Raw genomic sequence first — 27,170 nt, forward strand, 5'->3', positions numbered from 1 at the left:
GGACAATGAGAAAGGTCAGACCTCTGAAACTCAAAGCAAAGTCTGATTTGCTAATTTGGACAGCATGGAAGAATCATGAAAATGCACAACTTGGACTCTGACCCCAAAACATGCTGTTCACAGAAACAGTGTTATAGACTAAGCTCCAGTCATAACACGTTCTAACTTTACACGGGTTAAGTACAGCCTCTTTTGCTTAGGGGAAAATATTAAAATGAAATCAGATATACTTTACAAATGAAAGAGAAAAATGCTTACAGCAGTTGGATCTTTCAAATGGAGCTGAGTTGCTGTCACCTGTTTGAAACCACCAGGATAACTAGAAAAACAGAAGAAACATACAAGCTCAGCCCTACGTGCTCAATCATGCCATTAACACAAATAACAGTATCTTAGAATCACAGAATCACCTATGGCACAAAAGACCTTAAAGATCACCACATCCAACCACCACCGTCACCTACCAAGTTTCATCACCAAGCCATGTCCCTTAGTGCCACATCCACACATTTCAGAGATACCTCCGGGGATGGGGACTCCACCACTCCTCTGGGCAGCCCCTTCCAATGCTTGACAATCCTTCCTGTGAAGAAACTCCTCCTAATAACCCACCTAAATCCTCCTGCTGCAATATCACTCTCTTTCTCTTCCTCACGTCACTCTCAATATTTTACTTTTTTAAAGATTTGATTAGCAAAGTGGAAAAGCAAAAGAACTTTGAACAATGGTGTAAAATTATGTCTTATCTTAAGCCCACTAAGCAAGAAGTTATTTTCATAAGGGCACACAACTAACAGCTATTCTTTATTAGATATTCTGGTGAGGCTGTGGATGCTTCATCTCTGGAAGCGTTCAAGACCATTTTGGATGGGGCCCTGTGCAAACTGGTCTAGTACCAGATCTGGAGGTTGGTGGCCCTGCCTGTAGCAGGGAGGTTGGAACTGATGATCCTTGGGGTCCCTTCCAACCCAAGCCATTCTATGATTCTATGATACTCAGAAGAACAGAATCTTTCTTAGTTTAATTCTATTTGCACTTTTCCATTCATTCACTTGAATACTAAAAGGTAGTGTTGCATGAGCAGACAGATGTGTTCTAGACTGCTTGTTAAATAAATTATCACAGTTACAGAATAATTGGAGTAAGATATGCAAAATTAGGAAATATTTCAAGACTATCAAGACTTGCAACTAGCCCACCTGTTTAAAGTCTTACTGATATGGCACAGTTGTGCTAATTCACATTTAAGCACGTTGGATTCATTTTAATGCCTGGGGAATCATTATCGAGTGTTGTCACTGCATGAAGAGCAACTGTTCTTATTTGACTGAACTGAGCCATGCTGTAACAACTCATTACATTTTTATCTATGAAGAAGTTTTGTCTGCCAGAATAACACATTACATGCCGGCACACCTCTAGAGTACCTGATTTCTTACTGGATTACAGCAGATACAAACCTTGTATCCGCTGTTAAGTAGGACAATGAAGTTAAAGCTGGCATCTCTATGTATACCTTAAATGTTCAGTGCCAATAGGAAAGTCTTTTATTGTTCAGTAAATAGAGAAGTCCTGATGTTTGGATTCACCTCCATAGAAAATACTCTTGTTCACCTAATCTGTAAATTTGCTCCACTGCCATATCAATCAAGACACTTCAAAAAAAGGCATGCATCATTTTAAACACTGTGCAAACAGAACATAATGTAAGCAGGAATTCCATTTTGAACCAACCTGCTAAGAACTTGCTCTAGCAGAAAATATGTCAGAAGTGTACAGCCAGCTCACCTGAAGGTTTATTATAAAGTAACTTAACACTTACCCAGTATGTGAGGAGTATACTTTCTGTTCCCACTTGTTACCAGAAAAGGCAATATGTCTTGTATTTATTATGACAACATGATCTCCGCAGTCATCTGTAAAATAATCAGTAGAAAAGATATTTTAAATTGTGTATTATAAATTGTGTATGTATGTGGTACTACATATGTATAGCACATTCCATAAAACTCGAACTGAGAAGATCTGAGTTTAAGTGACTCCATACAAAACTACACTTAAATACTAAACTTAATTACTATTTTTCTTTGGAACGTCAGGTTAGAAGGAAGGTGAGTAGCTAAAACATCATCAAGCTGGATAATCAAACCATTGCAACTGCTTACTTATGATCCACTTGTCTGGCTTACAAGCAAACATAATATTTCATTCAATGTGCTGTGTTGTATGTGAACCTCTATTTCAAAAACACAGTATAAAAACAGTACCAACTTTTACCAGAGGACTGAACTCTTTCAGTAAGTAACATAGTTCTACTCAGTGATTACAGCTTAGAGCTCATTTGTGAAATGCAAAGCGGCTGCAACAGCCAAGCTAAAAACTAACCAGGATATCAACACCCATCTGAATAACGACTGTAACCTGTCATTTTAAAGCTGATAAAAAAATCATGGATTGCTACTTTGTCCTTCAAAATTTTGAACTAATACATTATTAGCTACTTGTCCTTTGATAGTGTTGCTCCCATCACTTCAGGGACATCTGCTCCCAGGAGAAAGCAAAAACATTTACTACCTGCACAAACACAGTTAAACTGCATCCTACTTCTGAGAAATATTCTATTGGTTACACACAACATACACATTGCACATCTCCAGATGAAATCAGGTGTTCAGTAATTCCATTCTGTATCACCGAATGTTTATAAGTTTCCACAATTTCTATCTCACAACAGAATGCTCCAGATTGTGCATTTCTCCTCCTATATTTTAATTATGGATTAAACTGTTTGAATGCAGGCATCATGCACTGTTAGCCCACATGACTGACAAGCCACTTGCCAGTGCTTTCTTTATAAGACAAGTTCCAGCTACTGCTTCCAGCTGTTTGAAGCTAACATTGCAAGCTAGAGTAATACCTGGGCTAGATGTGTCTTTTGGGACATTTCCATCAAGCTTGGTCTTCTCCTTTGAGAGTGCACACAACAGTTACCTGAACAACAAACCCTGCCCAAACAACAGAAGTGGCTCATTTACACTGGCCCACAATTCAGTGCAAAGAACAAGACTGACCAACACCTGAAAAAACTGGCTCACTATTTTTAGTTCCATATTGTGAACGTGTTCACAAAGACAAGATGCAAAGGAAAGTGCAGAAGAATTCATGAAATCCATGTTCAAACCCCATGAACATGATTATACCACCTTTCTTAAGGCAGATGGTCTATCAGCACTAAAAAATACAGTATTTTGGAGAATAAGTAAAAATTATCCCTAAAACAGAAAAGAAATATACACAAAATCAGATTTCTTTCTTTCCCTCCTCACAGTTTAGTTACAGCTCCAGACACTTTTCAGTAATAATGATTTTATGGAAAGGTGATTACAAATTAAAAACAACTACCAACACCATCACCACCACAAATCACACGCGACCAAAAACCCACCACATAAAATCTCCACAACGTTCTTCTAAACAACAGTTATCTCACAGACACTATTCCTTTTGTTTTTCCCTCTAAAGTACCAAAAAGTGTTGAGCACACCAACCACAAATTCACCCACACTTTCCTCTTTGAGAAAATCAGATGTCACCCATTCACAGCAATCTATCAGTCTCAGGTGTAACGTGTTTGGTACTGACTGATGGAATACTTCAGACCAAATAGAGTTAACCCTGAATTGACTTTTCAGGATTTTAAAGCACCACATAGGACTATCCAAGATCTTTCCCACAGGGCAACCAAAACTATTTCCCCTCAGTGCTTGCTTTAGTTTTCTGACAGCCTTACACTCCAGTGACATCTCGTGGATACAATACATTTTGCAACTGCAGAACTTGGGTATTAAACTTATCTTTGGAAATCTACAAATGCTACCTGTTATTATGAAAACTGGGTCAAGCATAACCTTAGTATGCATGTTTGATGTATATGAGTAAAGTTTAATGCTTTCTTTCTGCTTGAAAATTCTTGAAAATTCTGCTGGAGTTCTACAGGAAACATCGTGCCAAGAATCTCAGCACGCTGAAAAGGGATCATCTTCCTTTAGATATACATATTATCTATAAAATGCTTCTCATTGTGAGACATCTGCGATGGTATTATAAGATGATCAAGATCACCCATGGCACTGAATTTTCTCACCTACGGACAGGCAAAACAACTTCTTCATCTGATCAAGATTTCTTCCAACAATAATTACAGAATCACAGAATCGTAGGGGTTGGAAGGGACCTCCAGAGATCATCGAGTCCAACCCCCCTGCCAAAGCAGGTTCCCTACAGCAGGTCGCACAGGTAGGCATCCAGGCAGGTCTTGAACATCTCCAGAGAAGGAGACTCCACCACCTCCCTGGGCAGCCTGTTCCAGTGCTCCGTCACCTCACTGTAAAGAAGTTCTTGTGTACATCTGTGTGGAACTTCCTATGCTGCAGTTTCCAGCCGTTTCCCCTTGTCCTGTCTCCACTCACCACTGAAAAGAGTCCGGCCTCGCCATTCTGTCCCCCACACCTTAGATATTTATAGACCTGCATCAGGTCCCCTCTCAGTCTTCTTTTCTCAAGGCTGAACCGACCCAGCTCACTCAGCCTTTCCTCATAGGAGAGATGCTCCAGGCCCTTCACCATCTTTGTGGCCCTCCGCTGGACTCTTTCCAAGAGATCCCTGCCTTTTTTGTACTGGGGAGCTCAGAACTGGACGCAGTACTCCAGATGAGGCCTTACCAGGGCAGAGTAGAGGGGGAGGATCACCTCCCTCGACCTGCTGGCCACGCTCTTTTTAATGCATCCCAGGATGCCATTGGCCCTCTTGGGCACAAGGGCACACTGCTGGCTCATGGCCAACCTGTCGTCCACCAGGACACCCAGGTCCCTCTCCGCAGAGCTCCTCTCCAGCAGGTCAATTACATCTCCTGCCTCAAGAATCAGACAGGTCCTGTGACCACAGAACAGTCAAGGCCGGCAGGGACGTGGGTGTCCATCTGCACAGGCAGGCACACTCAGAGCAGGGGTCCGGGGCCACATCCAGGCGGCTTCTGAAGATGTCCAAGGAGGAGATCCCACAGCCCCGGGGCAGCCCGTGCCAGCGCTCCGCCGCCTGCACAGCACAGCACTGCACCGCACTGCACAGCAGCGCTCCTAGTCCCAGCCTACCGCAATACTCACTGAGCGCGTGGTAAATAGGCTTATGCCTGCCTTCCAGCCTTCTTATGGTTATGGCTGCTATTTTTCCCGGTGGTTGCATCTTCGCATCGAGGAGGTACCACGCTCTGGCAAAAGTAGCCCATTGCTGAAGACAAAGAAAAGCGATAGTTAACGCGAGAAAGGAACGCGCTGCCAGAAATCAGTCCCGCCGAGGCCCCAAGGGGACGGGGCCGCGCTCACCTGAGCCGCCTTGGTGTAGCTCGCCATGGCCGGGGGAACGGGAAGCGGAGCGGAACCCCGCGGCCCCGCACCGGGAAGCGGAAGCGCAGCGCTGTGAGGGGCGGAGCGAGGGCGGCAGCGCGGGCCGTTCGTCCTCGGCGGCCATGGAGCGCTACGTGCTGCTCCTCGGCTGGGGGGCTGCGGCGGGCGGCGCCGAGCACGGAGCCGGTGCTGGAGCAGGTCGGTATGGCTGTGTTGCTGCGGGGCGCGGCTCATCCTCCTCGCGACTCTTTGGCTCTTTGCTGCGGGGGCGCGCTGCTGCCTTGTGTTCGGTGTGGTGCCCGCGGGACCTTTTCTTGGGTTGCACATTAGGAGCAATTTCTTCTCAGGAAGAGATGCGCCGGCACAGGCTGCCCCCACTTCGCGGAGTCCCTCCATAAACTTTGTCTTTTTAAACCGTTGCAGACCTGCATTTGACAATTTTGAATTTACTTAATATTAAACCGAACTTTAAGCTGCACTTACAGTGAAGTCTTAACTTCCGAAATTCATCGGATTTAAGAGTAGCTTCTTGTTTTGTTTTTCCAGCTGTTGCAAATGTTTATAAGCTCCTGAAAGAAAAATGTAATTCATCTATAAAAACCAATACAGTGACGTTTCCAGGTAAGTAATTTACACTAATAGAAGGCAAATGATATTGAGGAATCTGCCTAGGAAAAATTAATGATCTAGGTTAAACAAGCAAAAAACTTAAGAAAATTGAGTTTTTACAGCGTGCTGAAAACTGTAGACAGGAGTGCTTTTGCTGCTTCCATTTCTACAGAGAGCTGATTTGACTAGAGCAGCTCCACTGTTAGCAAATGATTGAATATACTGTACTGAGAAAGAGAAGAGTTGTGAAAGTTTTGACAGATTTAAGTCCACCTTAAGAGCAACAAGGAATAGAAAAGGCCTTCTTTCTTGTACCAGTGGGCAGCTTGATATTGTCCTGCTGACAATTCTCATTACTCTTGTGATGTTTTCCAATTTTTTTTCGGTGGAAGTAATGTTTGTTGGAGTAATTCACTGTGTGAACTGCAATTACTATTTTTATGGAGCTTATGATTTGGTTCAGGTATGAAACAGCTTCTGCAAATGGATGGCAGTACTGCCAAGAATGGAGAAAAGGACAAAAACTTTATTAGTTTTTATTAATTGAAGGAACATTAATACTTAGACTGTTAGTTTTGCTGCAATATGTTTAGACTTTAAATATGATGCCAAAGGAAAATAGAGCTTAAGCTTCTGTGACACACTGAATGACTTATGTAGGGTCTTTCAGTAGAAAGACCTCATTGTAATAGGAAGAGATTGTAGTGGATTGTTTTAAATATCTATTTTCTCTTTTCAGCATGTTCAGCAGCTGGTATTCCAGGCATAAAGAAATGGTACTTTGCGAGTCACATTATATGTGGCTATTATCAAGTAGGTGATTTTTTTAGAACGTTGAGTTCCCCAAATCTACCTGTCTCTAGTGTAAATTGAAACTGTGATGCTCAGAGTTCTCCTTATTAGTTCTGCAGTTCTGACTGGGAGGAAATAAATTCTGACATGCAGAAAAATGAAGACTGTCTCCAAACAACTATTGAGAAGTGTCTGGGAAACATACAGAACTTTGAGGAAGATGACAGTAACAGTAGGGAGTCACTGTCTATGGCTGAGTATGCATATTATTATCTTCACTGTGGTATAGTGACCTTTCATTTAACAGTAATAACCCAAAGGAATCAAGAAAACTCAGTAAGTTACTACCAAAGCTGTAGTTAACTATGAACAATCCCCTCCTACAAGTGGAAATACTTCTACTTTTGCATTGCCTTAATTGCTTTTTTTTTAACCTATGGATGATTTTTGTAGTATAGCAGAGCAGGATCCTAACAGCTGATGGTTACGTGAGAAAGCAGGCTGAAATACTATGTCCAGTTTCACTGCAGGTTATTTTGAGTTTACTTCCGCCTCAGTAAAAGGGGAAATAACTGTAGCTCATTGCCTAGGCTTTGTGCTTATGTAGAATTTTAAGGACATGAATACTACTCAATGTAATATGTAACTTCTTGCAATTTCTTGTTTCTAATTGATTATATTTAGTTTCCAACCATGTTGCTCTTCATTTTCAGTGTTTATGATGAAGCTGCAGAAAGTCTGCATCAGTTGGCTGACAGACTGCCTGCCCCAGGTAAGCTCTCTTAAAAGAGCAGTCTTTGAGTTTGCTAGTTGAATTAACTCGTGTGCAAGTCTTGCAGATGGTTTAAGGAAAAAGGCTATGATTGGTCTTGCAGATCAGCTTAGGGAGTAATTTGCTTTTTCTTATAAAGAAACAGTAGAGATTATAAAGAAGCAGCAGAGATTAAGGTAGTTATTTATATAGCTGTTTTTTCCATATGAAAGAGCACTGAAATAGAAATAGTAGGCAATACAAAACTTAACTTGCAACTATATGAAGTTCTTTTGTTAAAGAAAAATTGAAGGTGTTGATGTATCAGACTTACAGCTGATGGTATTAAGCTGTCTGGTTGTGAGTGTGACAAGAAGCTGTGAGGAACATAGATGAGAGCTGTTGGGTTCAAATTGTACGAAGTGGAGATGCATACAACCTTCTATGTTAGGATAATCTAGTGTAGCAGTGGCTGAGTTGGAGTAGGAAAGAATGAGAAGTAAGTAGATGTTGAAAGAAAATCAACGTAGTGCAATTGTACTGGAGACAGGGATAGAGAACTCTGATCTGTACAGCATTCAGGGAGACAGCAGAAATCGGAAACTGGTGAGTGGATGGCAAAATATTTAACTTGAGTTTGTGTTAGTCAAAGAGGAGCAGGGAAAGATGAGCTAAATTGTGTGAGAAGTATTTTAAGTCTTGCTGAAATATGTAATGTTGATCATTAAGGCCATATCAGCTTGGTTGATGATAATCAGTACTTTTCTGTCTTTAAACAATTTACTGAGTAATGGTACTTGGAGTTATGTATGACTATTTCTACAGGAAGAGCAATGGTGGATATCATACTACAGGCTGTTGAAGGAGATGCACCCAAGTTGAAAGACTGCTTACCTGTGATTGGTGCCCTGAAACACCTGAGAGAATGGCACTCTGCACAAATCACCATTGCAACAAGTGACTCTAAAGGGTATGCTGTTCGTTTTGGGTCTGCTCCAGCTTCTGACAGCCATCCTACAGCTTGCCATTGCAAGTGGTCTTTGTTGTCTGACAATCTGACAAAGCTCTTTGCTGCAATGTTCATGAGCTACTTAATTTACAGAGCCTGAGCTAGGATTTAATCACATTTCGTGTTAACATGTAACAGTAAATTCACAAAGATTAATTCTTCCTTATTCTTAAAATAGCTGGCAAAAGATTGCAGACTACCTATCGGCAGACTTTGTCTCTTCAGATGATGTCATGGATGTTATCGATTTAAAAGAGCTCTGGAGGGGAAAGATTCACATATGGGAAAGAAAGGTAAAATAGCTTCAGTTATTGTTTTTTTAAGCATCTATGTGTATCGTTTAAAGCATGTGTAGTACACTGCATTTTATGTTTGAAGCCAAATTTGGCTTTAAAAACATAATTCAAAGATACAGTGTTTTTTGATATTTGGTTCAGTGTCTTGGTGGTGGTGGGAACTACTTAGCTTTTTTAGCTTGATAAAAAGCTGAACAGGATGAAGGCATTTGGATGTGAATTTGAGAAACAGTCACTCTCCTCTGAAATACTTGCCCGGGAGTTTCATGTTCAAAATGAGATTGATTTGGGGCAGATACAAATCATTACCGTATGACTATGAAAGTCATTATTGGAAGAGCACATCTAATGTTTTTGCAGAGGCTGAAGGATTGGTGATGGAAGATATCCATTTACTTTTTCAGGATTAATGTTTTTGGATTTAGTAATTGGTCACCTAAATCCAGTGTTATCACCTCAACTCATGGGTATGATGGAGAGAAATCACGTAGTAACTGCTTTAAAAGAAAATTCAGTGAGATACATTATTATTGTCTCCTTTTTAGTTTGCATCAGAAGTTAGCTTTCCAGAATTTTGTATGAAGAGCACTTCAGCAAAACCTCTCAGCACCTCACATCTAAATTCTTGCTTTGCTGACCAACGATGTATGAATTCTGATGCTTTGCCAGAGGTAGGTTGTATTCTTGACGTTTCTTTGAGCCAGCAGAATTTGTCAGATTTACCTGCTTGACAAAATAGGTAACTGGGGAAATACAGTCTGAATTGAAAACCAAACACAAAAGTAAGGATTGCGTAAGATTGAAGAATACTTCTCATTTCATGTCTGCACAGAAAACAGGTCCTTAAGATTTCGTGTTTGCTCTGAAGCGTGTGGTACCAAAATTACTTCAAAGTGGAAGTTGAAACTTAGCTCAATCTCAGTGCTTAATTTATTTTTAAATTCTGTGTTAATTTAACTTTTTGAGGCATGTGATGAGCATTCTAGGAAGTGAGTCTTATTAAACAGTACTAAATACCTTCCTTGTTTTTATGTAATTCTATTTAATATGATATTGTGAACTATTTTTTTATTTCTTCTGCTTTCTTCAGGTGTGCCTGTAAGGCAAATGCCTCCAGCAGAGCACTTGGAAAAACTTTACTGAGTGAGATCATGTTATGCATGGTATTATCAATTCTCTGTTTGATCTCTTTTCAGGTTTTTCATTACTATGGTCCTGCTTTAGAGTTTTTACAGATGGTTGACCTCTCTGAACTCCCCCCCTTTTTTATATCAGATCTGGAATTTGAGCTGTATCCTTTAAGGTTCCAAGCTGCTAATGATAATGGTTTATAGCAGAAAAAAAAACAATTGGGAGTTAAGTGCGCATATAACATCTGAAGAGTAGCAAGGACTCATTCCACACCAGTATGCTGAAATAATCACACAGTGTATCTTCACAAGATTTTTTCATATGTTGAAATTTAAAATGCAGTAACAATAACTAACTAATGTTTACATTCTTGCACATATATTTTGGCTACTTGTGGATATATGTGAGGAAGAATAGAGAAATACTTATTGATTCTCAGGCTGGATGGGTCTCTGGGCCACCTGGTCTGAAGGGAGTTGTCCCTGCCTGTAGCAAGGTGATAGGAGCTAGATGGTCTTAAAGGACCCTTCAACCCAAACCATTCTATGATTCTGTGTGTAAATGTAATAAATATGTGTGGGTTCATTGGCATGCGGTATTTGTTGTTGTGTAAGTGCAGAGTTAAAAACAAATCCGAGCCTTCTCATTAATGTATGTAGTGTCCTTCTAAGTTTAGAACATTTTTCCATAAATTATGTTTTACTGTTTAGATGCAGAACCTGTGACAGGGTGTGGCAGAGGAATTCTTTGTTGCATATGCTGCAGGGATTTCAAGGTGTATTCATGTTGATCTGAGTCTGTGATACCAAGACTAGTTCTAAACTACCTAAAGTAGCTTAGGATGTGCGGCTGCCAAGGTACAGGCTGCGTAGTTTAGGCCTGCCAAGGTTTTGAATATATGATTATCTGTTGATGTCTGCCTATGTTAAATGTGTCCTTTGTGTATTTCATCATCTAACATTTCTAACTGTACTGCTATGATAAGTTTTCACATATCTTGCAGTACTGGAGTATCATCTATTAGACTTCCGCAGTGCTTACTTGAAATACAACAATAGCGTGATATATAAAATCCAAATGAATGCAGTTCTTTGTGACAAGGAGGTTCCTTAAACTGTTCTGTTCAGGAGCCTGGCAAGAAAGGGTAGAAAACAGATGTCTGCACTGCTTTTAGATCAGATTTCTTCTCTCTCTGGGAAGGTAAGGCTTCCTTTTACGTAAGTTTAGCAGGAAAGTGAAGACACCCCATATTTTCTTTTTTGTGAACAATATATAATAGTAATCTCTGAGTAGGCTCCTTCAAAATTTAATTCTAGGAGAGGTGTCTCTTTAAAAAGTGCGTTCTTGTACAGGATTTGGCAATCTGTAAATCCACTACATGTTTTTCTCTTTACTTTAGCTGAATTTCATTCTTCTAAAATATTTTGTTTCTTTGAATCGTATCACAATAGATATTTCCAGATTATCACAATTCAATTACTTTTTAGGGAAAGACAATTCTGTATACAGCTCATGAAATGCATCTAGCTTTTCTGAAATGTAGGGTATCCCATTTTGCAAGTGTGTATTCTGCATTTCTATTTTGATTTTGAATGAAAAGAGTTCTTGAAACATTGACAAGCCTATTTTTTTTCCTGGATATTATAGTACGTTCATTTACAGCCACAGTATTAGTTTAAAGATGTTTTTCCTGAATGCTTAAAGCAGTGTAGATTGATTAAGCAAGTTTTATAATGTGTTAAGATTAAAGCTATGCCAGTCAGAACAACTTGTAATGTGAAAATGCTGATAGAGATATAATAACTAAGTTATATTCTTTATTTACTGCACAGCTGTTCTGTTACCCAGCAGTGTGTTTAATCTTCATCTGCTTTACCAAGGTTTTCAGTAACTTTTTTCCTAACCCACCACTCAGTTCTTCATTATGCTCTGTGAAAAAGAAGTTCTTTTTCTAACACTGTACCAGAAATATCTTATTAAATAGTTTCATCTGCTTGTTTGTGAAGGATAATTTGAAGGGAGGAAAAACACACGCCGCTTTCAAGTTAATGCAGAGTAGCTGATTCCAACTATTTCTTAGAGTCCTGTTCATTCTAGATCTTTCTTTACAGAATTGTTTATAGCAAGATTATTGAAAGACTTGGGAATGCCTATTTGATGTATGAAATAAGAAATTCAGTAGTTAGTTATCTCCAGAGTCAACTGATGTGAAGGAAAGAAGCATTAAGTAAATGTGCTTGCCTTTTAATTGAAGCACCTTTGAATTGATGCCAAACTGGTAGCTCAAAAATGAAATGTAAAGTAGATTTCAGTAATATTTCTTCTATTATATTTGCTTTATTATTTAGGTGGGAGCTTTAGTTTCATTAGCATGCAATGTAAGCAGTGTAGTGATCCCATCTCCTGCCCAGCTGAGTACAAAGAAATGGAAGGAATATATGGCTAGGAAACCTAAGGTCATTACTGGTGAGTAAAACAAAGATGCTACAGGTATATTTTGATATGGGGATGTGTATTCAACATTTGTGCTTTCTTGGGAAGAGAGCATACGGTATTCTACAGATGTTTGTTCTTTCAATGAACACTTACCATCCTGTCTACCAGCGCAGGCAAAGGTGCCTGATCATTCCATAATTCCGTTGTTCCCTGATCATTGCACAGGCACTTCTAATCATTACATACCTGACTGGCTGTTTGCTCAACAGTACATTGTTTCATGGTAGAAATTTGTCTTTGGAGAGAGGCTTTCCTTTTAATAAGCTCTGTTAAAGAACAAACTTTAATGGTCACAGTTGCCAGATATACTTTGTAGCCTGCATTACAAAGCTGCCCCAGGCTAAGTTCCATGCAGGTAGTATGCTAGCCTTAAGCCAGCACCGTAGTCTAACTCATCTCTCCTTCTGTAGCTCATTTATTTTGCATGCTCTTCAATGTATTTTTTATTTTTAAAGGATAAATATCAGCTGTAGTTCCTGTGTCTCTTAAAAAGATGTTAGCGAGATTTCTCACAAAAAAAGAGCAAATGAAAGAATTCTGATTATATCTTATTTTAAACGACATGAATACCATGAGGGAGCCATCCTATGTCTTGCTGTTTTTTAAGTTCCAGAAATTGATCTGAAAGGAGAATCTTGCCGATACTATTTCTTGCTACAAGGCAACGGTTCAGGAGGATGTAAAGCAACCTTGATTCATTCTGCTACCCAAATCAATGGTATGGCCACCCTTGCTGCTGTAAATAGAATACTGAAGACAAATGTAGGAGAAACAGAGTCAAGTAAGCTTTATTTATTTATTAATTTGTGTCATAAGTCAGGCAACAAAGGCTACTAATGCATTATGTGCTCACTTTATTCATTTTGGTCTGTCTTAAAGGGAAGAAACATTATACACTTTGGTGAATTAGTCTATTCTTTTTTTTAAAGTGATTAAGAAAAAGATCTAGTTTATTCACACAAGTTACTGTATTTTGTAAATCAACTTCTTGGAGTTGTAGTCAGTCATTTCTCATAACTTTCAGTAGTTGCAGCAATGCAAATGGGGAGATCAAAGTAAAGTGCATGCAAATCAAATATACAAAAACTTTTAAGATATATCATTGTTGGTCTAAAGGTTGATGTCTAAAATACAATTGGTTATTATTGATAAGCCTATTTCTCTCATTTAAAATAAAAGTCAGGGAGGGAAGCAAGTTGACTGAACACACTCATGAAACTCAATTGGCAGAAGTAAATATTAACACAGAATGGTTAGCATATGAGCTAGGAGGTGATCAGCTGCTTCACCAGATAAAACCACTTATCAGTTATCTTAGAATAGTTGCCCTGTTGTTGCTACAAGATATCGATGTGAATTCGTTTGTTTGCTCTCAATAACCAACAAAGAAACGACCATGGTGACCTGCATCCTTTTATTTCCTTCTTATCCAGGTAAATATGTGTGGGGTATGACTGACTGCTTACCATTTGTCCTAATTAAAATCCCATTACTAGGTGTCAGAAGACTGAAAGTCCTTGACCATGTGTTGGGAGAAAACTTTTCTTCCCTAGTATCAAAGTAATGTTCTGTTTATGTTCTTTAAATGGCAGTCATACTAACTGCATTATCATTATTTTGGTTTTGTATAGAAAGGCAGAACTAATGGCTAGTCACCTATTCCAGGTTATCCCCTTAATGTCTTAAATGAATTTCCTTCTTTTTCTTCACTCAGATTTGGTAGTCTAGTTGTTTCCCTTCAACTTGAAATTTGTACATCTGGTGTGTTTGTGTTGTCCTTCTATCCCTTTTTAAGAAGTAATGACCCAGTGTCTCCCAAGAAGAAAGATTGTTGTTAATGGGTTTCTGCTTATCTGTGTAGGCTTTCCTACTGATGACTTTATTGAGTCTCTGCCGCAGTTCTGTGGAAAGCAAATTGTACAGAGAGAAAAGAAACTGTCACATCTCCAGGCATCTGCCTTGAAGGAGTATCTCAGTAAGTAATGGAGAAAGCACTTGAAGTTCTCAAACTAGTATCTAAGAAGTTTTTTCTTTCGAACTGAATGTGACCTCACCTTAGCTCCTTAGTTTTGTAAGGTGAGCTTGCAGCTGGCCAGTTTGTGAAGGAAAAAAAATGAAGTTGTAAAGAAACTTTCCTTGATATATCTATAATTATGTGTCAGATAATTACTTAGATGTTGGGGAAAAGAGAATGCTGAACTTCCAATACTTGGAAATTTTGAGCGTATTTACCACAGAAGAATTCTGAAACTAGCATTTTCTGTGCTTTGTTTTGTTGTTTTTCTTGCTTTTTTTTTTCCCTAGCAGAACTTACTGCGTGTTAACATAATACCAGCTTAGGGAGAACAGGATTTATACTCCTACAATGGCAGTACAAATGGCAGTGATGGCTGTGAGCGTCCTGTGGGAGGACTGGAGCTTTTCCTCTATAAGACTGGCAAGTCCAGATCTCTGAGGCATTCACGCTTCGACGTACTCAGAAATACACATTTACCAAAATTACAGTATTTCTTAGTTCTTTATTTCTTTTCTTTTTTTTTTTTTTTTTTTTTAACAGAGAGAAAGAAAGTGACTGAGCAGCCTCCAGTTATTTCCACTGATGAGCTCAAAAGCTTGTTAGAACTTACAAGAGAATGCTTTTTGGACCTGTGGAACACTAATGTTCCTGAACCTGTTCCACAGAAGACTGCCCATAAGACTAGTTCACATACAGTGGCTTCTGGTAAGTATCTTTATTTAGAAAGATCTCTGTTGGTATGTTTCCACAACCTCAGTGGGCAACATGTTCCAGTGTCTCACCACCTTCACAATAAAGAATTTCTTCCTGATATCTAGTCTAAATCTACCCTCTTCCAGTTTAAAACCATTTCCCCTCCCTCCCCAGCTTTCCTGTAGGCCCCCTTCAGGTACTTGAAGACCACTGTAAGGTCATTGGTTGTTCTGTGTCCAGTTTTGTTGAGTTAGGTCTCATAAAGTTCACGTGTAGTCCTGTAAAGTTTATGTGCATATATGTAGGGTTGTAGTTGACAAAAGACTGCTGGACAGAAAAAACAATCTTGAGATCTTGAGATCAAATATTTCTGTGGCTGCTTGTATAAATTCCCTTGCATTTGGAGACAAATTACATCCTTCTTCTTATTAATAAGCTGTAATTGTTTTGCTTTCTTAGTGTTTTTTTTGTTGTTTGTTTGTTTGTTTGTTTCAGAATCAGATTTAATGGAGCCAAAACCATTGGAATGGCCAGAAAGACATGTTCTTCAGAATTTGGAAAACTTTGAAAAAATCAAACAAAAAATGAGGTAATGGTTAAATATTGAAGAGTTTTCTTTGTAGTGGACATTAAACATCAGTCTAGAGGAACTGTATACATTCATGGCTGTTTTGTGAACTGTTTTCAAATACATTGATCATTTTTTAGAGAAAGCTTTGTTTAGGGCCAAAACTAAGTTTTTGTTACACTGTCAATTTCCAAGGTTGTTTTGGGGTTATTTCTTAGTATTTAGAATAGTATTTTTTTTTGTTACTATTTTTATTAACAAAACATGACTAGAAGACAGGGCAAAGTAATATAGTTCTGAAGTTAAATTACCAGTGTGCTTACAGACTTCAGCAATACCAGAAAAGCATTCAAAATATTATTTTTTTTTTCCCCCAACATACCCATACTTGGAATTCAGCATTAGATATCTGCTTTCTCTTAATTTATTATTGTTGTTATTAAGCTTTGCCTTTTGTTTCTCAAATACATATATGTAGTTCTTCTTTCTAACTAGCTCATCTTACACTTACCCTGAATTAGTGTAAAACATGTTGCTTAGCAGTAGAAAAGAGAAAATTTTGCTAAATTTGATTGAGGACATAAAAAACAAAGTGGAGAGTTGTATGCAGTAGTGTCTTTATGATTCCTGTGCTGCATGTTGTATGTCTCTTTTTTAATGGGAATTAAATTTTGATCTTTGAGGACGAGAAATGAAAAAAAGAGCTGAATAATATACTTCTCATGTTGTTCTTCCTAATTGAGTTATAAAAACTGTGTTTAATTACTCCAGGCTAGCAATGGTTTTGGTTGTTTTGGTTGTTTTGTTTTTTACCAGAACAAAATAACTTCACAACTAATATTTTCTTAGATGAGGGTTTATTATTATTATTTTCCTCTAGAGCTTCTATGCTTGCACATTCATCTGAACAACTGCTTGGACATAAAGATAGCCAGCGAGAGTCACTGACATCACTCGATGCGAAGGAGTTACTGAAATACTTCACACCAGAAGGGCTGCCAGTTGGTGATCTTCAGCCACTGCATATTCCCAAACGGTATGGTACCAAACATATTAAAGTCACTGCAGCCCATACTCAGAATTGATGACAGGAATGTGAGTAAAAATCAGGTGATAGAATCAGGGTTTGAGTTTGGAACTTGTGTGTCCTTGCATCACATGCCTACCAGTGCGATCAACAGTTATGGCCAGCCTTGCTGTTTATTTCTTCGAGTCTGAAATGGCCAAGATAATGATAATGTTTCTAGCATTCCATTTAAATAATGGAATGAGTGCCTGATATGCATAAGTGTGCCACTAGACTTTGCCATAGCTGTCCTACAAACTACTGCCACTATACATTCCTATTTCCCAAACTAATATTTCTTGTATAGCAGGAGTTACTCTGATAGAACTTCAGTTTTATGAGTGTGATTTCTTTCATTCAGTGAGAAGGAAATTACGTAGGAAGAATACTCATTAAAATGTAAAAAAGACAATAGCTGAATCTATTTATTTGTGTCTCTTGATGTGCTGACCCAGCATTCCTATCTTTATTCTTAACTGGTAAAGTGCTCCTTGAAGAAAGCTTGTCTACTTTGACTTAGCAAGAATTTATTCTTAGTGCGACTGCTGTTAAGTTATTAGTGCAGTAACCACTTCCATGTCAGCAGCAAGAAATGTAAGGAGTTAATGGAGTACTTTTCAGAGTTTAACAATCTGCTAGACTAAGGCCAGCCTATCCAAAGACTACTAGATAGAAATATCTTTGCAGTTACTGCTGTTACATTTGTAGACCTTTTTAATAAGAGGGATAAGAGTACTTATAATGGAATCATTGGATACTGCCCTTGATACATTTTTGAACTTCATTATGTGTAATAAATTAAAAGGGCTTGTGAGAGGGAAGGTTACAACCTACTCCAGGGAATCTTCTTTAGCAAGAGGGTTGGACTGATATCTCCAGAGGTCCCTTCTAACTCTTAAGACACTGTGAATTTAGAAAACATCTGTAAAATACTTAGTGGAGTTTTGAAACTGTTCTGAGCAGATAACTCAAGCAAGTTGGAAGATAGAGTGAAAACTGAATGTTCTCCAGAGCTCTTAGCTAACGAGTGCCAATGGTTTAGGATTTTGACTGTATTATAAAATATTTTCATTACATATGTGGGAAAGGAGTTAATAGTTCTTTCCAGTACAAAGTTGTGTTCTACATTCCTACTACTCAGGTGCCCTGTTGTGAAATGTGATAATTGCCTGGATTCATTAACCTCTAAAATGGTAAAAACAAAAATCTACGAGATTGTGTACTAGTAATAGCTTAGTAGACAGTAATTGAGCTTAAATTCTTAGTTCAGTGAAGACTTAATTTCCTACTGATGCTCTGTATCACAGGCTTAATGAACTACAGGATGTGCTGTTTTAGTCTTCCTCTGTCAAGGTATTTATTTTGACTTCTGGAAGTATAATTTATCCTAGCTGCTTCTAAAATTGGTACTATGCTCCTTTTTAAAATAGATGATGTATGTGCACATATACTTTTTTCCTTCCAGTGAAAATGCATTCTTTTTGACACCTGAGCTTACTCCTCGGAAGCTAAGAGGTCTGCCTTTTGAAAAAGCAGCTGGATGCCATTATCATGGAATCGAGTAAGTGTTCTCACTTCTTTCCTCTAACTATTTTCAGCTTCCAGGCAAGATGTAAGTAGAAACATTTCAAGCACCATGAACATAATTATGGAAAGCTTTGTATACTTTCCCTTAGGTGGGATAACTTTGCACGTGTCACCTCTAGCTTTCTTATCTTTATTTTATTCCTTAGTTTAATTCAACACTCCTACTCTGATGGTAATTTAGCAAAGTAGAGGTTGTTTCTTTTCTTCTATGTTCTACTGCTGTTTATTATTAGTGTTTCTGAAAACTTGAATTCAGAATTGGAACTGGCAAGGGCAAGAGTGCTCATTAATGTTTGTCAAGTCACTCAAATAGCACAGAGAAAGCTTTGTAAGTTGCTTCTACTTCCATGTTCAATTATAGGCACTTTCAGACTAACAGTCATAAGGTGTATGAGATTTACTGTAAAGCCACCTGTATATGCAAGCAACCTGAACACAGCAGCAGTGTGCAAGTGTCACTTGTAAAAAATCTGCAGAAGGATTAATATGGTCAGGACTGCACTGAGCCCCAGACAGCCACACTTTGTTATTGACCAAGGCTTCAGATGGATGTGCTTCATATGATGTAGCTGTTTAAAAATTTTTTAGAAAACTGTGCATATCCTCCTTGATGAGAAGAGAAAAATGACACACATAAGCACTAAAGTAGATGGTTCAACGTAACTCCTCTTTGTGGACAAACTTTGTTTTAACACAACGTACTGTATACATGCAGAAATGCAGTGGGTACCAAGTGGATACCAAGGTTGGTCTCCATGTAAATTTCTGCCTCCTTCTAAAACTCCTAGTTAAAATCATTACCATATGACTAATTATGCTGCTGTTATTTTTTTCCTATCTACTTTCCTATCAACGTACAATTTAGTTAAGTCTACACTGAATATTTGTTATATTTTTCTGAGTGGTAACTTATGAGCCTGTTAGCTTTCTTAGATTAGCAAAAGGCACAGAGAGGCAATTAGGTAGGCAGGAGAAATGAATCCTCCCAGCTGTAGGAGGAAAGTATTTGGCCATTGGCTTTGGAACACTTGCTGACTTGCTTGACCTGAGCACGGAGCATGTGAGGATTCAAATTAGGCACAGCTTGTACTACCTCATGTCATAGGAAAAATGATGGGTAGAGACCACAGGGGGAGGAGGGAGGGTGGAATGTGCTGGGAATAAGAGGGAAGCAGTAGAGTAAGGTGGTGGAAACTAGCATGAAAGGGAAGAATATGGAGCTGTTCTGCTGTACAAGCAGAACAGATCCTTCCAGGAGTACCAGAGGGAGCATATGATCATAGAATCATAGAATGTCCTACATTGAAAAGGACCACAATGACCATCTAGTTTCAACCCCCCTGCTATGTGCAGGTCACCAACCACAGACCAGGCTGCCCAGAGCCACATCCAGCCTGGCCCTGAATGCCTCCAGGGATGGGGCATCCACAACCTCCTTGGGCAACCTGTTCCAGTGCCTCACCACCCTCTGTGTGGAAAAACTTCCTCCTAATATCTAACCTAAACCTCCCCTTAGTTTAAGACCATTCTCCCTTGTCCTATCACTATTCATTCTTATAAACAGCCATTATGGTCTTTTGGAGCAGTTATGTTTTGTAATGTGCAGTTGTGATTTGTTTCCACCTGCATAGCTGCTGTATTTTTATTTGGAAGTAGAGTTTTGTCAACAAAACCAGGAGAAGCGGTTATAATTAAATTTCTAATGTAGTGAACCTGTGCCAGCTCTTGGATCCTGTGTTGCAAAGAGAAAGTAATTGCAGGTAAAGAAGAGCGAGTTAAATGGTAATTTAACTTCTAAAGATAAAAACATTTTTAGCTTTGTAGGGGATTTGATTACTCGGGGGACTTGGAATATAAATAAGGCAAATTAAATACCTTGAAATTTGTGAGTTAAGAGAACTTATTCTTATCAGATAATGAATTTATTTCTAGTGGAAAGTCTTAATCAGCTGTAGAAATGGATTCAATGCTCTGTAGAAAAGTGAATTTCTCCCTGAATATGAAAGCACTCTGAAAAAAGAAGAGGAATCAGATCTAACAATTCATTGTAACCCTGTGTGAGGAGATAAAAGTAAAGAATTGTCCACAGTTTCTGAGAATTGGAAACATTACTACCTGCTTTGGAGAGTGGGCTGAGACAACTCAGAATGCGAGTTAAGCCTCTTGTTCCTCCTAATCATGAAGAAAGTGAAGGGCTGGGGCAGCTTGTGCTCATGCAGTGATGTTTCTGCATGTTAGCGTTTCAAAAGATAGGAATCTCTCATATACTGGTGCTTATCTTGCTAAATGGTGTGTTTTCAAATTGTGCAATTAGGAAAGAGTCTGTGCTATACAGCCCTTAAAACGCTCCCCATGCACTGTCTTCCTCGTTCATGCAGTTCATGCAGTTCACTCACTTCATGCAGTTTTACAGCTGCATGGTTTCTGGCAGAACCTGACTAAAATTATGTCAGTATCATTGCATTTTGGGATTCCTGGAGTATGATATTGGAGTGCATCATTTTACATGTAATATCCCATTATTATCTGGGTGTCAAAGTTTCAGTGAATGCTTGCAAGGTCTGAGGTCTGGAAGATACTGCATCTGTTACGGCGTGACGGATTCTTCATGTATTTGGTTTTAGAGCTTTCCTTTTTGCTGCTTTACTGGAGTGTCACTATACATTAATAGAGGTAGCATCTGTGAGGTACAGGCTGACAATCCAAATATAACACAGCGCTGACTATAAGGAGAAAAAATCCATTGTCAGCATTACAATTCATTACTTACTTCAATTACTTCAAGGAAAAACATCCTGTTAATGTCCACAGAAATCTTATTTGCTAGAGCTTAAGGTAAAGACATACAAATAATTAGATAATAATGCTTATGTATTGGAGTTAGTCTTAAATATAGTATTGGCTTACACATAATGTAAATAAATCTATCAGGTGTGTATTAATTTGTGGGGCCATTTTAAGGTATCTTTCAGAACAATACATTAGTCCAAACAAAAAAAGTGCTGGAGATTATATTATAGGCAGAAGTAAGTTGTTCTTTTCTTTTTTTCTATTTGTAATAAAGCAGGGACTGAATCACAGATTTCTCTCAAATTTAAACTGTAGATACTGTCTAGATAACAGGAAAGCTTTAGAGAGAGACTTGGGATATGCTGAACTTCAAGCTCGTCTTATTCGCTATGAAACTCAGACCACTTGCACCAAGGAATGCTGCCCTCTGCCGGTCGTCTTGAGCCCTCTGCCGGCTGTTCTGAGTCCCCTGCCGTCTCCTGCAGTCTCGTCGGAGCCTGGAAGCGTCCCTGATGGAGAGTCTTTACAAAGTGAATTCAGAACAGAGGTACTGAGGCTAAAACGCAGATCAAAAGACTTGGATTGCTTTCATCCCAAGAAAAGGTAACGCGCTGAATAAAATGCATCTTGACATGAAATATTTCAGCCATTTCTCCTGGAATGCATCTTTCATCTTGAAATGTTTCTTACTGCAGCTATCTTGACAGTTTGTTGTTTAGTCGTCTTTTATAAGTTCAGTTTTTCTAAAGTGTGGCCTCCTATTGATAGCATTAAATTAATCTAGGCAGTGCAGCAGAGGCGCTTCTTGTTTAAGAGACCTGTGATTGTATCTTGCAAAGTCTGTGCTGCCTTTATAAAGAGAACAGATCGTTTCTGTCCTAAGCAAAGCTGTCAGTGCTGTTGCAGTACAAATAAACAACTATAGGTTTAGAAAGCCAAGAACTGTGCTCTGTAATTGAATTCCTAATCCAAAGGACTTCTGGTACAAGATGACCCACCAAAAATCCAAACTCATTAAGTTGTCAGCATTATTAAAATAATTTCTGAAAATGTTTTTTATAGAGTTCTGTTTGTACCATGTCCTTGTTTTGAAGATGTAAGTAATAAGTAATATGTGGCACTACTGAATTCATGTTGTGTTGTAGTGGTCACTTTCCCTTCACTCCAGTTAATACCCCTTACAATCTGGTCACAGGTGTGCTACAGTGAGCCTTTTTAACAAGATGGTTTTGGAGCTGTCTGTAGATTTTGCAGCTTACTGAGTAGTTAGAAATGATGTGCTTGTGTTTAGCACGTGATAGAATCGAAGTTTTAGAATTGCTAACCCTCGTTAAAGCATCAAGCATTACACTGTTCCAGTAGTACTATCATGTCTCAGTTCCTGTAGATCAATTGTGACAACCCTATAGGGACAAGAGAAATTAGGCAGTTTCAAGAAGTTTTATTTTATCCTGAGACTGAAGACTAGAAGCTCAGCTCTTCCAGCTCTCTATAAAGTATATTGAAGAAGATAACTCCTCTCAGTTATCTTGTTTTGTGATGCTTTTTGTAAGAATGTTTAGTGATCCTAGCAATTATACAGCAGCCTCTATAGCAGAAACAAAGCCACCAGAACACTCATTACAAAATAAAAAGTTTTTTCTCTTTTTTTTGTTTTTTTTTTTTTTCTTTTCTATCCAGGCTAACAAAATCAGAGAGTACAGACTCTCTCCTCTCCCAGGCAAGTGGGGGAAGTGGGAGTCATAATGCTCTGGTGGTAACCAGGAAGCACTCTGAAAGATCAGTTTCTTTAAGTTCGATGGCATTGAAGCAGTCTGGTCAGTCCCACAAAGCAGCCATGAGGGCTGGTTCAGCAAGCTGCGTAAGTGCAACAGAATCTGAGACTTCAAAGCCAGTTAAGGAATCGAGATCTCAGAAACATACAAGGGTAAGGGTTTATTTTGTTTGCTTTGGGAATTTAAAAAAAAATAATTTGATTTCTTTGTTTGTGACTTGAGTGGATAGTGATAGGACAAGGGAGAATGCTTTTAAACTAAGACAGAGGAGGTTTAGGTTAGATATTAGGAGCAAGTTTTTCACACAGAGGGTGGTGAGGCACTGGAACAGGTTGCCCAAGGAGGTTGTGGATGCCCCGTCCCTGAAGGCATTCAGGGCCAGGCTGGATGTGGCTCTGGGGAGCCTGGTCTGGTGGTTGGCGACACTGCACATAGCAGGGGGGTTGAAACTAGATGGTCATTGTGGTCCTTTTCAATGTAGGCTGTTCTATGATTCTATGATTTTAATGTGAACTATGAATTTCTCTCTATTTATTACTAAATTTGGTTCTGTTTACTTCTGTAACTGAATCCTGAAAGCACTGAGGAGAGTGTCCCAAAAGTGAGGAGTAAAAAATGTGTAAATGTTAAGCCTTGCTCAAGGAATTAAGTTTAAGAGAAGTAGCAAATAGGAGTAAAAAAAAGGTGGCAATAAATACCAATGGTTAGGAGTTAAGAAATTTAGAAAATGAATATAAACTCCAATGCCAACAAAGAAATATCTGTACTGGGAAGATGAAAGCCATTGTGAAAGAATGGACTTACCAGGGAATAGAGAGTAGTTGTCTAAGTCCATTAACAGATTTAACATTTAAATACACTGATGTAATAATGTTTTATTAATGGCTTTATATATTGGGAATGCCACTTCTAAAATACAGCCCAGAAAGCTTTCTGGCTTGGGGATGATTATTTAAGTGAATCCCTTGGTACCAGAGAGGACTGCTTGAATGTAGTTATTACAATGTCAAAGGCAAGTCAGGATGACTTGAGTAAGCATATATTGTGTCTCATTCAGACCTAAAGACTCACTCTCTCTCTCTTTCTGTTTGTCTTCAAAGTCCCACATGAATATTCCCTGATTCTCTATGTTGCTTTGACATGTAAGCATTCCATTAATTTTAAGTTGAAATAAGTTAAATAACTCCGTCTAACTCAGTGGTTAGTAGGTTGATGGCATTTGTCCAGTGCATTAATGGCAGAGACAAGAGCAAAAAAAGATCAGGGTAGTTTTTTTTTGTTTGTTTCTTTGAGTTTTCTTTGAGTTCCTTAAGGTTGGAAAAGATCACTAAGATCATCCAGTCCAACTGCCAACCCATCGCCACTGTACCACTAACCATGTCCTTCAGTGCCACATCTGTGTATTTCTTGGATACCTCTAGGGACAGGTGGTGACTCCGCCACCTCCCAGGGCAGCCTGTGGCAGTGCATTACCACTCCTTCTGTGAAGGAATTTTTCCTGATGTCTTTCAGCCTTCTCACTGTACTACAACTCTTGTGTCTCCATCTTTGTTGGGAAGAATGAAAGAGAACAAGTGTGATTTATTTTTCCTTGGACGGTTTTTCATGCCGAAAATTGGGATGAACTTTTGAGTGTGTTTCTATTGTTTCCAAGATGCTGAAGGAGGTGGTAGCCAAGACTCTACAAAAGCATGGAATTGCTGAGGATCACAAGTGCTTTCCATCATGCAGCCAACGTCTATTTGAAATATCAAAGTTTTACTTAAAGGTAACTAGGAAACATTTGCTTACAATTCTTTGCGCTTAGTTGAATGAGTCTGTTCCTGAATACACCTTGGGATGGATGTATTCCAGTTTGATTGTGCTAATATTCTTAGTGCTGTGTCATTTCTATGTGTAGAATATGGATAAACCTTTGGTGAAACCTTTGGTCTTTGGTGAATATATTTTGGTGGTTGTAGTTCTGTTTGTTTTCAAACCTTACTGAGCAGTAGTCTTTTATGAGAGTTAGATAATGTGTTAAAGCAATGGGCTCTTAGGCAGGGTTGTGCTTATTATATATACTTTTCCTTACTACTGTGGCTATCTTCCAGCCATAACTATCTCGTTATTTTGATGAGCAAAGAAATGGCCATGAATTCAGTTTCTCCTAATTCATCTTACTTCAGCAAGTCTAGCATATAAGATCACGTGTGGGCCATTGTAAGCTATGGCTGTTCTCAAGGTATAAAGTTCCTGTTCACAGAATCTGAGGTGATACTTGTGGTAAGTAGAATTGCTCTCAGCTTTATGGAAGCATAGAAAATCTGGGAGACACTAGGTGAGAAGCCACAGGGGGGGAAAAAAAACACAAAGTTATGGGACAGAGAAGTAACCATAAGGCAACTTTCTTACAGCAGTTTTGTTTTAAAACTGTAGTGTTTCACTTCCTTGTTTGCTTTGCAAGTCCCTTGGGAATGAGTGTCAGATGAATGCAAATGACCTTATATCCACATTGCTGTATGGACCTGTATAGTGTAGGCTAACTTACACATGCTAATCGTTTACAGACTAGATGTTAATCATTTAAAGATGTAGATGGAGTTATGTTAGCATCCTATGTTGTCCTGCAGTTTGTTTTACATTTTGCACTGGGATTGTCTTAGTGATATCTCAGGATAATTTTGTCTCCAAATTTATGATCAATTTAGTGCTGTCCTGAGTGCTCTAGTGCCTTGGTCTGATAGAGTGAGCCATATAAGGCTACTTTATGTTTTTGCCTTTATGCATATTTCCCAAACTGTGATTGCAGCTATTAGTGAAAGCCATCCTTTGCTCATATAAAACTGTAGAATACGGATCACATTTCTTCTGTCAGAATGAAGATTGCATGCTGGTCAGGATACAAAGAACACTGATTACAAATAAAGAAATATTTCAGTAAACGTGCTGAGTAATCTTTGTCCTTCACCAGGCAACTCAGCTTCTCCCTTGTTCTAAGGTTACTGGATAAATAGGTAGCTTATGCAATTCACTGAAAATCCAGTTCCTTTATGTGTTCATGGAAATTCTTGTCAACACACTGTCTTGTAGTCCCAGGTCTGTACAACTTTGTTCTGCGTGCTTCAGAAGCATGATATTGTAGATAGCATTTTCCTAGGGAGTCAAGAAGTAAATAAATGTTCTCAGTTTTACTTCAGACAATGTTATGTGCTTGCTTTAAAAATGGCTTTGTGCCACAGGTTAGGTTTCTTGAGATAACAAGGACTTTGAATGTTATCATTCATTAATAACAAGAATATGAGCATCCTAATATCTTTGGCTTTGTGCTTTAATATTTAGGATCTTAAAACTTCTAGAGGACTTCTTGATGAAATGAAAAAAACAGCAAGTAATAATGCTAAGCAGGTAAGAGCATTTGCTTGATTTGTGTGTTCATTTCTATTAACTAGGCCAGGCTAGAATATGGGATGGTTTGGTCCACAGCTTTAGGAGATGAGAAGCGTTCATTCCTTTGGCTGTGGGTCTTGTTTTGCATTCTGATCCCACAAAAACTCCCAGTCATTAGTCCCATGGCAAGATTTCCAGTTGCAAACACTCATGATTTTTGTAGCTGTATCTGGAGCACTACCTATCTGATATGTCAAAGTGAAAAACGTGGAAAAGTATATTTTCCTTCAATTATGACTGAGGAAAAATGCGTATGAAAATGTTCTTCATTTGGGAGAAGTGTGGATTGTTGGGGAATTCTTTCTGTATCTTCAAGGAAATAAAATTTCTTTTTGAAGTTAAGGAAGCCGTACACGGATCTATCACAGGAAGTAAATTTCGTCTTAAAAGCAGAGAAGATTAACAATTTTAAGCTTAGGAATAACTTTAAATGAAAGTGACGTCAGATGAGTTCTTGGTGTGCAGGCAGTACTTCTAAGAGCAGCAGCACAGAGCAAAGTAACTTTGTTTTAGGTTTCAGAAAGCATGCTGAATTTGCTTCATAATTTAAAAAAATGGAGGGGAGAAGGTAAAGCTTTGTATTTTTACAGTACTGTTTTCAAAATCTTAATTAAGGTGCGTGGATTTGACCTGAGTTAGCTAAATGAATAAACTTCCCTTAAACTCTGGAGTACAACTGCTAGATCCTCACAGGTTTTATTCCGCCAGGGCAGTGCTGTGTGCTGTGTGCTGTGTGCTGTGTGCTGTGTGCTGTGTGCT

General features: G+C 38.7%; 2 protein-coding genes across 5 annotated transcripts in view; one reads left to right on the forward strand and one right to left on the reverse strand.

Annotated features, from left to right (window-relative positions):
- Window positions 1–5,456, reverse strand: part of MRPL13 (mitochondrial ribosomal protein L13) — a 29,487-nt gene extending 24,031 nt beyond the window's left edge. For all 3 annotated transcript variants that reach the window (XR_006178474.1, XR_006178475.1, XM_042869181.1), the window contains exons 1-4: window positions 5,382–5,456; window positions 5,163–5,286; window positions 1,823–1,916; window positions 259–319 (exon numbers count right to left, since the gene is read on the reverse strand). Coding sequence is in view for 1 of the 3 variants with exons in the window: in XM_042869181.1 (XP_042725115.1) it covers window positions 259–319; window positions 1,823–1,916; window positions 5,163–5,286; window positions 5,382–5,408 (306 nt within the window). In the remaining 2 variants the exon portion in view is untranslated. The remainder of the gene's footprint in view (window positions 1–258; window positions 320–1,822; window positions 1,917–5,162; window positions 5,287–5,381) is intronic.
- Window positions 5,457–5,514: 58 nt separating this feature from the next.
- LOC122178615 (MDM2 binding protein) overlaps window positions 5,515–27,170 on the forward strand; it is a 22,582-nt gene continuing 926 nt past the window's right edge. Inside the window, exons 1-21 of one of the 2 annotated variants that reach the window (XM_042868866.1) lie at window positions 5,515–5,600; window positions 5,949–6,023; window positions 6,751–6,824; window positions 6,915–7,060; window positions 7,517–7,575; window positions 8,380–8,524; window positions 8,742–8,856; window positions 9,405–9,530; window positions 10,056–10,150; window positions 11,118–11,190; window positions 12,339–12,456; window positions 13,094–13,267; window positions 14,348–14,461; window positions 15,044–15,208; window positions 15,692–15,785; window positions 16,645–16,800; window positions 18,296–18,391; window positions 21,523–21,810; window positions 22,888–23,134; window positions 24,637–24,750; window positions 26,304–26,369. In XM_042868866.1, the coding sequence (XP_042724800.1) occupies window positions 5,525–5,600; window positions 5,949–6,023; window positions 6,751–6,824; window positions 6,915–7,060; window positions 7,517–7,575; window positions 8,380–8,524; window positions 8,742–8,856; window positions 9,405–9,530; window positions 10,056–10,150; window positions 11,118–11,190; window positions 12,339–12,456; window positions 13,094–13,267; window positions 14,348–14,461; window positions 15,044–15,208; window positions 15,692–15,785; window positions 16,645–16,800; window positions 18,296–18,391; window positions 21,523–21,810; window positions 22,888–23,134; window positions 24,637–24,750; window positions 26,304–26,369 (2,616 nt within the window). In that variant the 5' untranslated portion in view covers window positions 5,515–5,524. The remainder of the gene's footprint in view (window positions 5,601–5,948; window positions 6,024–6,750; window positions 6,825–6,914; window positions 7,061–7,516; window positions 7,576–8,379; window positions 8,525–8,741; window positions 8,857–9,404; window positions 9,531–10,055; window positions 10,151–11,117; window positions 11,191–12,338; window positions 12,457–13,093; window positions 13,268–14,347; window positions 14,462–15,043; window positions 15,209–15,691; window positions 15,786–16,644; window positions 16,801–18,295; window positions 18,392–21,522; window positions 21,811–22,887; window positions 23,135–24,636; window positions 24,751–26,303; window positions 26,370–27,170) is intronic. The other variant, XM_042868868.1, reaches the window with a different exon arrangement.

This window comes from Lagopus leucura, unplaced genomic scaffold (genome assembly GCF_019238085.1).
Source record: "Lagopus leucura isolate 7727_CA_CO unplaced genomic scaffold, USGS_WTPT01 Super-Scaffold_100002, whole genome shotgun sequence".
Lineage (NCBI taxonomy): Eukaryota > Metazoa > Chordata > Aves > Galliformes > Phasianidae > Lagopus > Lagopus leucura.